At 43.5% G+C, this 15,021-nt stretch overlaps 1 protein-coding gene across 1 annotated transcript; it reads left to right on the top strand.

The window, feature by feature from the left end:
- The first annotated feature begins 1,443 nt into the window (after positions 1 to 1,443).
- Znf582 (zinc finger protein 582) lies at positions 1,444 to 14,071 on the top strand. The gene is made up of 4 exons (XM_076927584.1): positions 1,444 to 1,620; positions 5,885 to 6,011; positions 7,044 to 7,139; positions 11,431 to 14,071. The coding sequence occupies exons 1-4, from the start codon at positions 1,618 to 1,620 to the stop codon at positions 12,699 to 12,701; spliced, it is 1,497 nt and encodes a 498-aa protein (XP_076783699.1). The 5' UTR covers positions 1,444 to 1,617; the 3' UTR covers positions 12,702 to 14,071.
- The last annotated feature ends 950 nt before the right edge of the window (positions 14,072 to 15,021 follow it).

The following is a 15,021-nucleotide window of genomic DNA, read 5'->3' as shown; positions in this document are numbered from 1 at the left end:
TTTTGAGACAGGGTTTCTCTGTGTAGCCTGGGCTGTCCTGGAACTCACTCTGTAGACCAGGCTGGCCTCGAACTCAGAAATCCACCTGCTTCTGCCTCCCAAGTGCTGGGATTACAGGTGTGCGCCACCACCACCCGGCTTAGTCAGTGTTTTATTTGCTGTGAAGAGACGTCATGTCCATGGCAACTCTTAAAAAGGAAGGCATTTATTTGGGGCTGGCTTACAGGTTCAGAGGTTAAGTCCAATGTTATCAGGAGAGAGAACATGGTGGCATGCAGACATAGTGCTGGAGGAACGTTCTAAATTTGGATTTGCAGGCAGCAGGAAGAAAGAGAGACACTGGGCCTAGCTTGACCTTTTGAAATCCCAAAGCCCACCTATAGTGACACACCTCCTCCAAAGAGGCCAGACCATCCAGTCCCTGTTAAGCAGTGCCACCCCTTGATGACCAAGCATTCAAATATACTGGCCTATGAAGGTTATTGGTATTCAAAACACTAGAAACATCTAAAAAATTTTTTAGATTTATTTGTCTGAGTATTTTGCCTGATTATATGTGTGTGCATCATGCATATGGTTGGTGATTGGTTGTTTTGGGTGCTGGGGCAGATCAAGGTTGTTTCACAAGTTAGAGAGTCTCTTTTGCCATTGAGCTGTATCTCCAACCCTTGTTCTTTTGAGGTAAGGCCTTGCCCATTTTCCTGTGTAACCTTTCTGCTTCTGCCTTCCAGGTGCTTAAGTTACAGGTTTGTGCCACTGGGTGGAACCTACAGACAGTATTTTGAAATTTCACATTTCACGTGGTCATATGTGTATGTCTGTATATGCACATGTACACAGGTGCCCAAGGAGATCATAAGGGGGCATCGGGCTTCTTGAAGATGGAATTGCAGGAAGTTATAATTCACCCACTGTGGTGGTTCCAGTCAAACTCCAGTTCTCTGTACAAGCAACAAGAGCTCTTATCCACTCAGCCATCTTTCCAGTCCAGATTTCTCAAGATTTTCTATTTGGCTACTAATATCTGCAAAAAGAGTCTTTTATTTACTTTTTGATCTACAAATTACCTTGCTTCGATCTTAAGTTAATGCTATCGTGGTTTTTTGTTTGTTTTGTGTTTTCCCCATATTAAGTGAAATGTTAGCTGTAGATCTTCAATAAATGCAAAACTTTTCATTCACATTTTCACAAGTGTGCATCACGGTTAACCGATCCCAGTCCCATACTTGACTACTCGAGGATTAAAATCAAACACCACACATGTTCTCAGGAGTTACTGCATACACACCATGGCCACGCACTCATAGCCAGAAAGGGAATCGTCTTCTGACTTTCAAAAGAAGACTACAGGATTCGAACCTCTTAGCACAAGGTGCTCCCTTCACACAAATCAGGACTTCTGCTGTGATGCGGGGTGGGGAGGGGTCTACTTGCCTCGAGACTACATTTCCCAGAAAGGACTGCGATGTTAGCAGCACTAGCGGCGTTTCTACGCTTGCGCCATTTTCCGTCGGAGGGCAGAGTCCACTGATATTCAGGTGGGAATCCTGCTGCGGGCAGCAGGCAACCGGACCAAGGAGGAAACAGTTGAAGGATCTGGAACTATCCGGAAGCTCCATGGTGAGTATGGGAGCAGGCACCACGGACCAAGTCTCAGCCTTCAGACTAATTGTGATGCTTGGCCCCGCCGTTTTTCATAGACTTACCGGTCCTGGACTACATTTCCCATTGTCCCTCGCGGTCTTGAGCTCTGTTGGTACCCCAATCCAGTGTTCAGTTTCTCAGCCAACCTTGTAGATTTAGGGCGACTTGGGAAGGGTTCTCCACCTTCTGAAATTAGGGATGTTTTGCATTCAGTACTGTGTTAGCCTTTATTCTGAGACGAAGTCTTGTTTTATTATGTGTATTACATATTAAAACAACTGGAGTTGATTAAGATACATTTAAAACAGTAAAAAAAAAAAAAAATTATTTGTGTGTATGTGGGTGCTTTGCATGCATCGTCCATAGAGGCCAGAAGAGAGTGTTGGATCTTCTGGAACTGGTATAACAGAAGGTTGGTAGTCACCACGTATGTTCTGAGCCTCCAATCTGGGTCCTCCGCAAGGGCAGCAAGTTCTCTTAGCCGATGAGCCATCTCTCTGGCCCCTACATTTTTAACAGTTTTAAGCATTGGGGTTAATTGGCGCTTAGGAAAGAATAACATACCCAAGTGTGAGTATAGTCTTCTAAAGGGAGATCTTCTTTTATTTTATATATATATATAAAATATTATATATAAATATATATAAATAAAATATATATAAATAAATATATATATTTATATATATAAAAATATATATAAATAAAATATATAAATATATAATATATTATATATATAATATATATATATATTATATAATATATATATATATATATATATATATTATTTTTTTTTCCATGAGCCTCACAGCATTTAGAACCATAGCACTACAAGCTTAGATGTAACACTCAGGAACATCTAAGTGATCTTGGCTTAGGTTCACTGTCCAACTGTTGAGTGAATCACAGACTGTGCAATCGGATGTTGTTCCTTATAATAGGGAGCGCTTCCTATTACATCATGCTTAGTACTTTTTATAATTATTTCACTTACAAATCAGAAATATTTGTAACGTGACAGGTATTCCTTTATGATCCTTTACAAAGTAGCATCTGTTTAACAAATTCAAGAAGTAGTTAAATGAGAACGCTACAAAAACCTTGGATATTTTTGTTTTTGTTGTGTTACTCATTTGGGGCCAGGGCTTGAATGCCATGAACACTGTAGTGGAAGTCAGAGGACAGCTTGTAGGAGTCGCTTCTCTCCTTCCACCATGTGGGTTCTGCGAATCAAACTCAGCTGGTCACAGTTCACAGCAAGTGCCTTTACGCTTTACCTAGCCATTTCATTGGCCACCTAGGATGTTTTTCTGTTCCGTTACTTTGTTTTATTACGATTTGAACTCACGTATCAGTATCTTAGTAGTTTGATTTCTTTTTGCTGAATGTTCTTATAGTTGTACAAAGGATGTAGTTGTGCTAGTCATGAACACATTTCCTTGATAACTGCTCTTTTTGTTTGTTTGTTTGAGACAGGGTCTCTCTGTGTAGCCTTGGCTGTCCTGGAACTCACTTTGTAGGTCAGGCTGGCCTTGAACTCACGGAGATACACTTACCTCTTCCTCCTGAGTGCTGAGATTAAAGTGCTGTGTGTCCTTATGCCCAACCCTCAACATCATATTCTTTTAAATTTGCTTTTTAAAATTGTGTGGGGGTCAGGGGGTGTGCATGCACTCATGCATGTTTGTGTTGGTACATGTGAGTGCAGTTGCTTGAAGAGTCTAGAAGAGGGTATGATATCTTCTGGAACTGAAGTTACAGGCAGTTGTGAACTGCCAGTGGTGGGTGCTGGGAACTGAACCCAAGTACTCTGCAAGAGTAACCACAGAGCCGTCGCTTGCCCCTTGAAATCAAATTTGATCATTGGCTGTCATATCCTATTATTATGGCTATGCCAAAAATGATTCTACACTTAACTACTTGTGGAATTACTGATTTTGTGGGTTTGTTTTTCTTCAGCAGATATGATTGTGTCTATGGCTTTGCACACTACTGTGTCTGTTTCATCTAATTGTGCGCTTGGCCCCTGAAGCTTCACCCTATTTCTCCACTTAGGTCGAGTTTGGATTGTGGAGTTCTTTGTGACTTTGGAAGTTGGAGAAACAGCCGGGTTGACTTGAGAGGGCTTCCATGTGATGCATGGGAGAATGAAAGGGCTGAGTCCTGTGGATGCTGGGAGTCCTGTGGGGTCTGGGGTTATGCACATTATGTAAGTTCTCCTTACTCTCTGGGTGAGGAGAGCTTTCCTTGTCTTTAGAGTCCCGTGCGAGTCTCCATCACTGCAACAGGTCTGAGGATCTCTGTCTGAGCTTTGCACCACCTGCAGTATTTCAGGGAAGTGGGAGAGGAAGGACCACTCATTCTATACCTCTTCTATAGCAGCTACATTGTCCTGCTGATGATGGATGACAGTTTAATCTAGTTCCCTATAAGTAATGGGCAGAGAGAAACAGGTGGGGACATTCAGGGGGCTTTGAGGCGAGCTTAGAACCTCCTCAGCTCTGATATCTAAGAACTCTGTCCTTCCCCAAGAGAGAAACCTGGAGGATGATCCATCAGCTCTTGAACTCCTGAAAGTCATGGTGCTTGTGAGTTTTAAAATCATGTAAATATTTATTATCCTGAAACTCCCCACCTGGATTCCATGAGTTAATCTGGTCCCCTGAGATCTATTTGCAGTGCAAAAGACTTGGTTAGCCAGGCCCTTTCTTGTTTCATTTTCTCTGGCAAATGTGATTTGTTAATTCTGTAGACAGATTTTCCTAGCAGACCTTCAATTCCCCACATGAAGTGGGAACATCTTTGAAGGAACTAAAATTTGAAAGGAGAGAGTGATCACGCAGGAGAACGGGGAGGTGGTGTTGTTCACCATGTCAGCCCTTGGTTCATGGCCCTGCCGTGGAAGAGATTGATGTTTGGGTGTAATGGAGTCCTAGCTGGGAATCCCAAGATTAGACACCAGGATTAAGATCTGACTTGAGGTTATACCAAGTGTCTTAGTTAGGGTTTTATTACTGTGAAGAGACATCATGACCACGACAATGCTTATAAAGGACGGCATTTAATGGGGGCTGGCTTAAAGTTTCAGTTCATTATTTCAGTTCATTAAAGTTTAGTTCATTATCGTCATGGAGGGAAGCATGGCAGTGTCAGGCAGACATGGTGCTGGAGAAAGACCTGCGGGTTCTATATCTTGATCCACAGGAAGTGAACTGGCTTGAGCCAGTTCTGAGACCTAGAAGCCCACCCCTAAGTCACACATCTTCAACAAAGCCACGCCCACCCCAGGCCACACCTCCTAACAGTACCACTCCCTATGGGCCTATAAGGGCCATTTTCTTTCAAACCATCACACTAAGCGTTTGAGTCTTTTCCCACTCGCTTCTTCAGTTTTAGCACGAGAGAAACACAGAGCTGGGGATTCTAGGAATAGCAGGTGAGGTTCTCAGGCTGGTGGGTTGGTGAGTGAATTCTCGCAGCTTGGACGTGCTTTAGCGATTGGATCTCTGCTTTGGTCCAAAATATGAGAATGTTTTAGTCATTCTCACTTAGTAAATTGTACAGTCCATAAAAGCACAACGCTTGTGCTATGTTCTGAGTAATGGTGAAGTGAGCTCGGTACAAGCTCTAGACTTAGTTCCTTCTCCTAAGATGCACAACCTTGTCTTTGAGATAGGGTCTTACAACATAGCCGTAGCTGGCTTGAAACTCAGTTTGTAGACCAGTTTGGCCTCAGACTCACAGGGATCCATCTGTCTTGGCTTCTGGATTGCTGGTATTATAGACACATGGTACCATGGTGGCTATAAAATGTTTTTCTAAAAAAATATTTTCTTAAAATCTTTAGTGTTGTAGAAATATTTAATCCTAACCCACTATAATTTAGAGAATAGTTCATCAAATATCTGTTATTCCATAAATTAGAAATGAATTCCATAAATTAGAAACTTCTTTCCTGAATTGAGAATTTATGCCTTCTAATGTTTGTTACAGTGAGGAAAAACTTCATCTAACCTTTGAATTTACATCCCAGACCTATATACAGAAGTGTTTGTCTGCAGCAGGGTGGACTACATGAAGACATTTTAACACTGTGTCTTCCCCGTGCTCACTTTCTTCTTGACAGCCCCAGCTGTTGTGTGCTAGAACAACCCCTTCCCACAGATCTCCAGCTCCTCTCATCCCACCGTGAGACGCACCCTTGAGTGAAATGTTCACACGTCATTCATACTTCTGGTTTCAGGGTTCAGAACTGTTCGAGGATGTGGCTATAACTTTCTCCCAAGAAGAGTGGAAGTGCCTGGAGCCTGTTCAGAGGGATCTGTACAGAGAGGTGATGTTGGAAAACTACAGCCATCTGGTCTCACTGGGTAAAGTGGTCTGGTTTGTTAGTGTGGATCTTACCTGGGGAATGCCCCTTCCTGGTCAGTTATTGGGTACCTTAGGCATGCCCCTTCCTGGTCAGTTATTGGGTACCTTAGGCATGCCCCTTCCTGGTCAGTTATTGGGTACCTTAGGCATGCCCCTTCCTGGTCAGTTATTGGGTACCTTTGGCATGCCCCTTCCTGGTCAGTTATTGGGTACCTTAGGCATGCCCTTTCCTGGTCAGTTATTGGGTACCTTTGGCATGCCCCTTCCTGGTCAGTTATTGGGTACCTTAGGCATGCCCCTTCCTGGTCAGTTATTGGGTACCTTTGGCATGCCCCTTCCTGGTCAGTTATTGGGTACCTTAGGCATGCCCCTTCCTGGTCAGTTATTGGGTACCTTAGGCATGCCCTTTCCTGGTCAGTTATTGGGTACCTTTGGCATGCCCCTTCCTGGTCAGTTATTGGGTACCTTAGGCATGCCCCTTCCTGGTCAGTTATTGGGTACCTTAGGCATGCCCCTTCCTGGTCAGTTATTGGGTACCTTTGGCATGCCCCTTCCTGGTCAGTTATTGGGTACCTTAGGCATGCCCCTTCCTGGTCAGTTATTGGGTACCTTAGGCATGCCCCTTCCTGGTCAGTTATTGGGTACCTTAGGCATGCCCCTTCCTGGTCAGTTATTGGGTACCTTAGGCATGCCCCTTCCTGGTCAGTTATTGGGTACCTTTGGCATGCCCCTTCCTGGTCAGTTATTGGGTACCTTTGGCATGCCCCTTCCTGGTCAGTCAGTCACTGGGTGCCTTTCAGTTTTGTGACTGGTCACTTTCAAGCTAGCAAAAGGCGGCCAATTGTTTGAAGTCGTGTTTTCTGCTACTCTTAGGCCAACATTTTTTTGTTGTTGTTGTTTGTTGTTTTTGTTTGTTTGTTTGTTTGACCCATTCTGCAATTCTCTCCCTACTCAGTGACAGGGCCCTGGATCTGAATTCCAAGGTCTCTCAGTATGACCACATGGTGTTTTTTCTTTCTCCTCTTCTCCAGGTCTTGCCATATCCAAACCTGATGTGATAGCCATCCTAGAGCAAGGAAAAGAGCCATGCATAGAGCAAAGGGTTTCAGTGGGAGGGCTGTGTTCAGGTGAGTGCCAGACCTTGTCAGGAGCCAGAGACTCAGAACACCTCACCTCAGAGTGTTGCCACTTTGCACCTTTATGGCTAAGCAGAATTAGAAATCCCCAGTATAGCACTCTTTGGATGGTTTTATATGGTATAGAATTAGGGATGGCCTTACTTGGACAAATAGAGAAGTGGAATGAACCCACAAAACTCAGTTATTCAAAGTGGATACAGTAGAGAAAACAGCAATTTGGAGAAAGGAGTGCTTTTTAAGGCTTTTTTATGTATGTGTGTATGTGTGTGGGTGGGTGTGGTTGTGACAGGGTTTCTCTTTGTAGCCCTGCTTGTCTTGGAACTCACTCTGTAGACCAGACTGGCCTCAAACTCAGAGACTCACCTGCCCCTGTCTCCCGACTGCTGGGATTAAAGGTGTGCGCCATATCCCTGCACCCCCAGGTCTAAAGACATTTCTTTACAAGTAGCCAAAGTATCTTTCCCACGCGGCCAGAATAGAACAGGCAGTATGGGATCACCGGAGTTCCGGAAGCTATGTCCCTGCAGGCGTAGATGGCTGTTCTCAAAGTCTCCTTCTGTCCGTCAAGCTAGTAATTGCATATTCCTGGCCAGCCATACTCTTACTTCCCTCCTTCCTTCATAAGATGATAGCCGGCTGCCCTAGCTTTTGAGTGGGTCAGTGTGTAAGTGGGCATCCTAATATTTGGATTCTGTCTCGCCAGGTGGTTAGACTGCAGTAGACACCTTTCACTTTCCCTTGAACAATTAACTGATGTTGGGGACCGGGGAGAGGGGACTTTACTCTGTGACCTTTTCATCTTGCTTTGTTCTTCAGTGTCACGGGGATTATGATTATGTTTGTGGCAATACATACTTGAGGTGAAAGCAGCCAGTGTCTTCCTCATAGAATCTGATGCCTTTTTGATAGCATTCCTTACTTTCCACTCTGGGAACATCTTATACTTCTGTTGCCTTAGCCCAGTGCATTCTCAAATACAGTGAGTGGGGTGCGGGTGCCGCTGTGTCTATGCAGCCCTCTGGGGTCACCTGCTTCATGAACTTTATGAACGTACTCAGAAGCAGTCTTTGCTTTCACCCATGGTTCCTCGCATCAGACTATGAGTGAGCCTTTTTACTCAGTGAGGTCAGTTGCTGTGATTGTAGTTTAGCTAGCCTGTTGCGCGCGCCTCTCGAGTCCCCTTCGCCCACGAAAAAGGACACGAGAGACAGTATTCGGGTAGTTACTACAAACGAGGCTTTACTCTGTATCACTGACATGAAAAGATGCAGAAGGGCTGAAGACAGGAAAAGGCCCAGCTTAAATACACCCTAGAGTAACGTATTCACTTCTGATTGGCTGTTCACTCATCACCCAATATTACGCCTCGGGATTGGCCAGTGACTTTGGCGGGCTTTCTGCCTTTGCAGCTGCGCAGTTAATTGTTTACTAGTGGAGACACGATGTCCGTGCCATCTTGGATACCACCGCTAACAGCGGCTTCCTACACTAGCCACTGTGACTGAAGTCACATGCCAGGTAGAACTGGATGGAACACACCATGGAGCCTTTAAAAAAAATATTTTCATTTAGTGTTTGTGTGAGTACGTATGTGTGTGTATGTGTGCATGGGTACATGTGTGTGTATGCATATGTGAGTACATGTGTGCACATGCATGAGTGTTCACATGTGCATGCATGTGTATGAGTGTGCATGCATGTGTGTGAGACTGCGTGTGTATGTGTGCATGGATGTGTGTATGTGTATTGTGTGAATGCCTGTACATGCTTGCTGAGGCAATTGTGTGAAGGTCAAAGGATAACATCTGGGAGTGGATGTCTCGCCTAAGGTAGAGTTTCTCTTATTTTTGGCCACATTGCATAATCCAGGATATTCAAGGAGCTTACAGGTAATTTTTTTTTTTTTGCTTTGTGTTTTTCTTTTCTTTTTCTTTTCTCTTCTTTTCCTTCTCCCTCCCTCCCTCCCTCCCTCCCTCAGTTCCCTCCCTCCCTCCCTCCCTTCCTTCCTTCTGTTGACTTTCATCTAATTGTAGAACTGCTGGGTTTATAGATATGATCAGTGCATCTGACTTCTTGTGGGTCCTGGGATTGAACCCTGGTCATGACTTTGTGGCAGGTACATTTATGCACAGAGCTATCTTGCCTGTCCCCGTGCACTTTCTTCTTAGAATCTGAATAAGATCAAAACATGTTGCTGCAGAAGGTCTCACACCCAGCAAACTTCACTCTAAACCAGGCACAAGGTTATCTTTTTCCACCATTCCCTTTAAGCCTTGGAAGAGTCTAAGGGGGACTTCAACAGAGTTGACAATGGCCATGGTGGTTAACTACATTTCAGATATAGGAAACCACAGGAGAAACTGGTGACTCCCATGTACCTAAGGATTTCTGCTGTGCTGTTGCCAAGTCCTGAAAGACAGATGTGCCAGTGTACTTTTTTTTAAAATCCAACATGCTTTTAAGTGCTGAGGCAGGACAAGGACCCAGCTACACACCCCCTCCATCACTTTCTTTTCCCTTTTTGCTCACCGACACAGGGTTTCTGCATAGCCCTGACTGTCCTGGAACTCACTCTGTAGCCTAGGCTGGCCTTGAACGCACAGAAACCTCTCTGCCTCCTGCCTCTGCCTCTGCCTCTGCCTCTGCCTCTGCCTCTGCCTCTGCCTCTGCCTCTGCCTCTGCCTCTGCCTCTGCCTCTGCCTCTGCCTCTGCCTCTGCCGCCTCTGCCGCCTCTGCCGCCTCTGCCACCTCTGTCTTCTCTGCCTCTGCCTCCGAGTGCTAGGACTAAAGGTGTGTGTCACTACCGCCTGTCTTCTATCACTTCTTTGTAAAGTTATGGTTAAATACACATAACCAAAGTTACCATGTTAACTGTTATTTTAAGCATACACTTCAGCAATATTAAGATCATTCACATTGTTTGATTCTGTTCACATTCCATCACCTGATCCATCTTCAGAGTGTCTGGAAGAATCCTTATGATTTTTGTAGACTAGTTCTACTAGAGTATAATTTACAATATTGATGGATATTGCCAAGTTTGTGCACCTGTGTTACCACAATCAAGATAGGGCGTATCTTTGTAACTTGTTCTGCACAACCCCTGAAGCCCCAGCTCAGGAAGCCTGCCATTTACAGAAGTCTTTCTTGATTATATTTCTGTTCTCATAGAACAGTGGTTCTCAACATTCCTTATGCTGTGACCCTTTAACGTACTTCCTCATGTGACCCCCAACCACTAAATTATTTTTCTTGCTACTTCCTAACTGTATTTTTGCTGTTATGAATCATAATTTAAATATCTGTGTTTTCCTGTGGTCTTAGGTGTCTCCTGTGAAAGGGCCATTCGATCCCAAAGAGGTGTCGACTCACAGGTTGAGAATCACTGATACAGACTTTACTGGTGTTTTTCTAAGCATGGTTCAGAGTTAACTCAGAGCTACACTGTTTTAGAACTAGTATAACATTCCCTGTCTTCATCCACTTTTCATTTCTAGTGATGCCTCCCCTACATTCTGTTTGTCTAATTTCAAATTGCTTAGCCATTTTCCAGAGTGGTATAGGTGTTAAAATATATGCACACACATGCACACATATATGTGTATATACATATATACATATTTCAATATATGTGTATATATATATATATATATATATATATCTTCCAATATATGTGTGTGTGTATATATACTTTCTAAGAGAGAGAGAGAGAGAGAGAGAGAGAGAGAGAGAGAGAGAGAGAGAGTCTGGCAAAGATTTATTAGAAAGGTCATTAGTCACAGTGAATAAAGAAGAACTAGGAGATGATGGTAATTGTAGGCACTGGGCCTATAATGCAAGTTAGAGTCTAGTAAACATTAATTAATTAATTAATTAATTAATGCAAGTAGAGTCTAGTAAACATTAATTAATGCAATTAGAGTCTAGTAAACATTAATGTGCTTCTAAAGGTAATCTTAGCAATGTCTTGGTTGCCCACAAAAAAAGAAATGACTCCCCATGCTCTCCAACAGATTGCTTGGCTAGACAGTGAGAAAAAAGATCTTCCCCCAAGGAGTCACACATAGAACTGCTACCTTTCCAGCTGACACCATGGGACACTTGTGTGTGACCCACAAATGTTGGGAACCCTGACAAGAATGCTGAGCAGTGACAGGGAGAGTGGCAAGCAGAGGCTCTCATTTCTTGGTGACCCTCCTGGGTGCCTTCCAGTGTTCACTGTAGCTTCGTTTTCTGGAAAAAAGAAAAATAGCTGTTTTCTGCTTCTCTTCCTTTTCAGCATTGGAATCTGGATGTGGTACCAAGACAAGGTCCTCCAGTCAACATACGTTTGATGATGACTCGACACAGATAACAGAAAGCCTTCCGAGCTGCAGTCTTGAGAGCTCAAGACTCCAAGATGACTGGGAAGGCAAAGGCCTATTTGATAGACAACCAGGAAATCCAGCCAGAAATGCCGGTCCAGTGTCCATCCGTCACAAAGCAATGCCCGCATTAAGCCAGCACATGTCTCTTACTTTTTACCAGACAAAGTCCTGTAGATATAAAAAATGCAAAAGGGGCTTCTGTCAAGAGCAGTTTGTTATTAAGCAAGGAATTCATACAAATGAGAAGCCCTACAAGTGTAGGGAGTGTGGGAAGGCTTTTAAACATGGCTCAAGACTAAGCCAGCATGAGAATATTCATTCGGGCAAGAAGCCTTATGAATGTAAAGAGTGTGGGAAGGCCTTCAATTCTGGTTCAAATTTCATACAACACCAGAGAGTTCATACAGGTGAGAAGCCTTATGCATGTAAAGACTGTGCTAAAGCCTTCAGTCGAAGTTCCCAGCTCATTGAGCATCAGAGAATCCATACTGGGGAGAAGCCCTATCAATGTCAGGAGTGTGGCAAGGCTTTCAGTCGTATCTCACATCTCAAAGTACATCACAGAATTCATACTGGGGAAAAGCCCTATGTGTGTAAGGAGTGTGGGAAGACCTTTAGCCATAGGTCTCAATTGATTCAACATCAGACTGTTCACACTGGCAAGAAACTCTTTGAGTGTAAAGAGTGCAGGAAGGCTTTTAATCAAGGGTCCACTCTAATCCGACACCAGAGAATTCACACGGGAGAGAAACCGTACAAGTGTAAGGCATGTGGCAAGACCTTTCGAGTGAGCTCACAGCTTAAGCAACATAACAGAATTCACACCGGAGAGAAACCGTACCAGTGTAAGGTTTGCGGTAAGGCCTTCAGGCGGGTCTCGCATCTCACAGTACACGACAGAATTCATACGGGTGAGAAGCCATTCAAATGCAAGGAATGTGAGAAGGCCTTTAGTCACGGTTCACAGCTGATCCAACATCAGGTGATCCATTCCGAGGAAAAGTCCTGTAAGCATAAGGGACGCCAGAGGAGCGTAAAGCGGGATCCAACATCCGAGCATCCAAGACTGCGCAATAGAGGAACACACAGGAACATAGTAAATGCAGAAAAGCCATCTCTCGGCACTTACCCACTATTAATCATCAGGGAATTTGTTGGCAAGCAGCCACGTGAATGGACGTAATGCATAGAGCCCTTTAGCTTAATAACTGTGCGTCTTCAAGAAAGGGTAGATAAATGTACTGCAAATGAGATGCCTCTATTCAGTTTATCCTAAATGAAAACATTTGTGTGTTGTCTCCCAACACAATCCAGAACCTATTCATGGGATTTTTGTGTTGTTTTGTGTTTGTTTGTTTTGAGACAAAATCTCTCTATGTAGCCTTAGCTGGCCTGGAATTTGCTGTGTAAACCAGGCTGACCTGAAACTCAGAGAGATCTGCCTGCCTCTACCTTCAGGGGATATTAAAAGTATGTGCCACTGCACCCAGTTTTAGTCACAGGGAAAAGAAAGCCAAATTACTCTTCACTTAATAATTAAAAAAAAAAAAGTCATGCAAACACCATGAGCTGCAAGAAAAAAAAAAAAGACTTAATCTTTTAAATGCTAAGAAAGGGAAGACAAAACTATATCCACGATGTGGTGGCCCATACCTTGAATTCTGGGCACTTGGAAGGCAGAAAGAAGCAGATGGATCTCTGAGTTCTAGGCCAGCTGGCTACACAGTGAGACCCTGTCTTCAAACAATAACAACAATCCCATCCCCCAAAGCTATTCCCAGAGGAATTAAAAGACTTTTATAAAAATGTGTGTGTGTGTGTGTACACGCGCGTGCGTGTTTGTACATGTAAATCCCACAGTGCGTGTGTAGAGAGCAGAGGGCAGCTTTGTGGAGTCACTTCTGTCTGTCCTCCTTTATGTGGGTTCCAGAAGTTGAACTTAGATCACCAGGCTTATCCGCTGAGCTACCTCACTGGCCTTTTTAATAATTAAAAACATATTTTTTTAACTCCCAGAGGAATGGTTTGCAGGTTTTGAGTACTGGCTTATATATGAAAACCCGAATGAGTATCCAAACACACTAAATGAAGGAACCAGAACTACAAAACAGCCATGCATGGTGGTGCATGCTTGTAATCTCAGCTCTTGGGAAGCTGAGGCAGAAGGATTGCCTCAAGTCAAGGGCAGCTTGGGCTACATAGTGATACACTGTCTTATAAAAACAATGAAAGTACCAAACACCAAGACAATAGATTACAAAAAAGCGCAGTAGTTTCATGGTTTTTTTTTTTTTTTTGGGGGGGGTGTTGTTTTGTTTTTTGTTTGTAGCCCAAGGAATTTTTCTAAATTCAGTTGTTTATAAGACTGGGGCCTGGGCAAGATAATGGTTGTGTCCTGGTTGGTCTCCAATTTGGGGCAATCCTCACGAGTTCTGGGATTACAGGAATGAGTCCAGAAGTCTGACTATTTCTAGTCTAAAATGTTCATATTCTCTGTAGACAGTATATTTTTGTGACTTTCAAACTAGAACACGTAAGATCTATAGTAAAAGGTCTTCTTCCTGTCTTGTGCCTGAGTCTTACATTACTCCCAGTTATTTCTTCCTGTTTCAGGAATAGTCTTGATTTTGGAGAGTGTTTCTTAATGTCTACATAGTTCGATTGTTTTGGGGGTCGTCCTTTGACTTGTAGATTTTTGCTGCTCTCAGCGATACCTAGTTATTGTTAGCATCTGCCTCTTTCTTTAGAGTCTTGTAGTTGTGGGCTTTTCCACCGGTGCCCAAGTTTATGAAATGATGACTGAGACTGAATATTAGAAATAAATGCCTAGGCTAATAGCTTTGGCTTGTTCCCCAACTAGCTTATGTCTCAATAATCCTGTATATTCTAGTCTATGAATGCCACATGGTTGGCTACCTGGTCCTCAGTTTATAATGCTACCATAAGTGTTCTCCATCATCATTTGAGATGAATCCTCTCTCCCTCTTTCTCCTCTCCTGCTTGGGATGAGAAATCCAGCCCTATTCTCTCTTTCTGCCCAGTCAATGGTTGATAATGTTTACACAGCATTGAGACAGGAGATTCTTAGAATGAACATTACGAAGCAATGTCCAGATTGCAACCAGAAACCAGCATTTGAATGATACAAGGATGATTGGGGCACAGTGCCATTATGCCAACAGAATCTGAAGATAGCGGATTCAAATTTCCCAGCCTCCTGTGTAGCTCAGAGTGACCAGTGTATTGGCCACTGGAATCTAATGGGGGCTTCCGGAAAGAAGTTCGTGTCCTAAAGAGAGATGCTAGTCTATCAAACCGATTTGCAACAGAAAATGTACCCCAGGGAGGAGGACCTTTGATGCCATGCTATGAGAAGGAACAAATAGCTACGATTGCATCCTCAAGGTGATACCCAACCCAGTCCCACATCTAGCTTTGCACTCTCTGACCACAATACACTTGATTTTTCTCATATGATTCCTATAGTTTTGCTGTATGTTAAA

The sequence above is a fragment of the Arvicanthis niloticus genome, chromosome 30 (assembly GCF_011762505.2).
Source record: "Arvicanthis niloticus isolate mArvNil1 chromosome 30, mArvNil1.pat.X, whole genome shotgun sequence".
Classification (NCBI taxonomy): Eukaryota; Metazoa; Chordata; class Mammalia; order Rodentia; family Muridae; genus Arvicanthis; species Arvicanthis niloticus.
The sequence above is the reverse complement of the archived record's forward strand: the minus strand, read 5'-3'. Positions and strand labels throughout refer to the sequence as shown.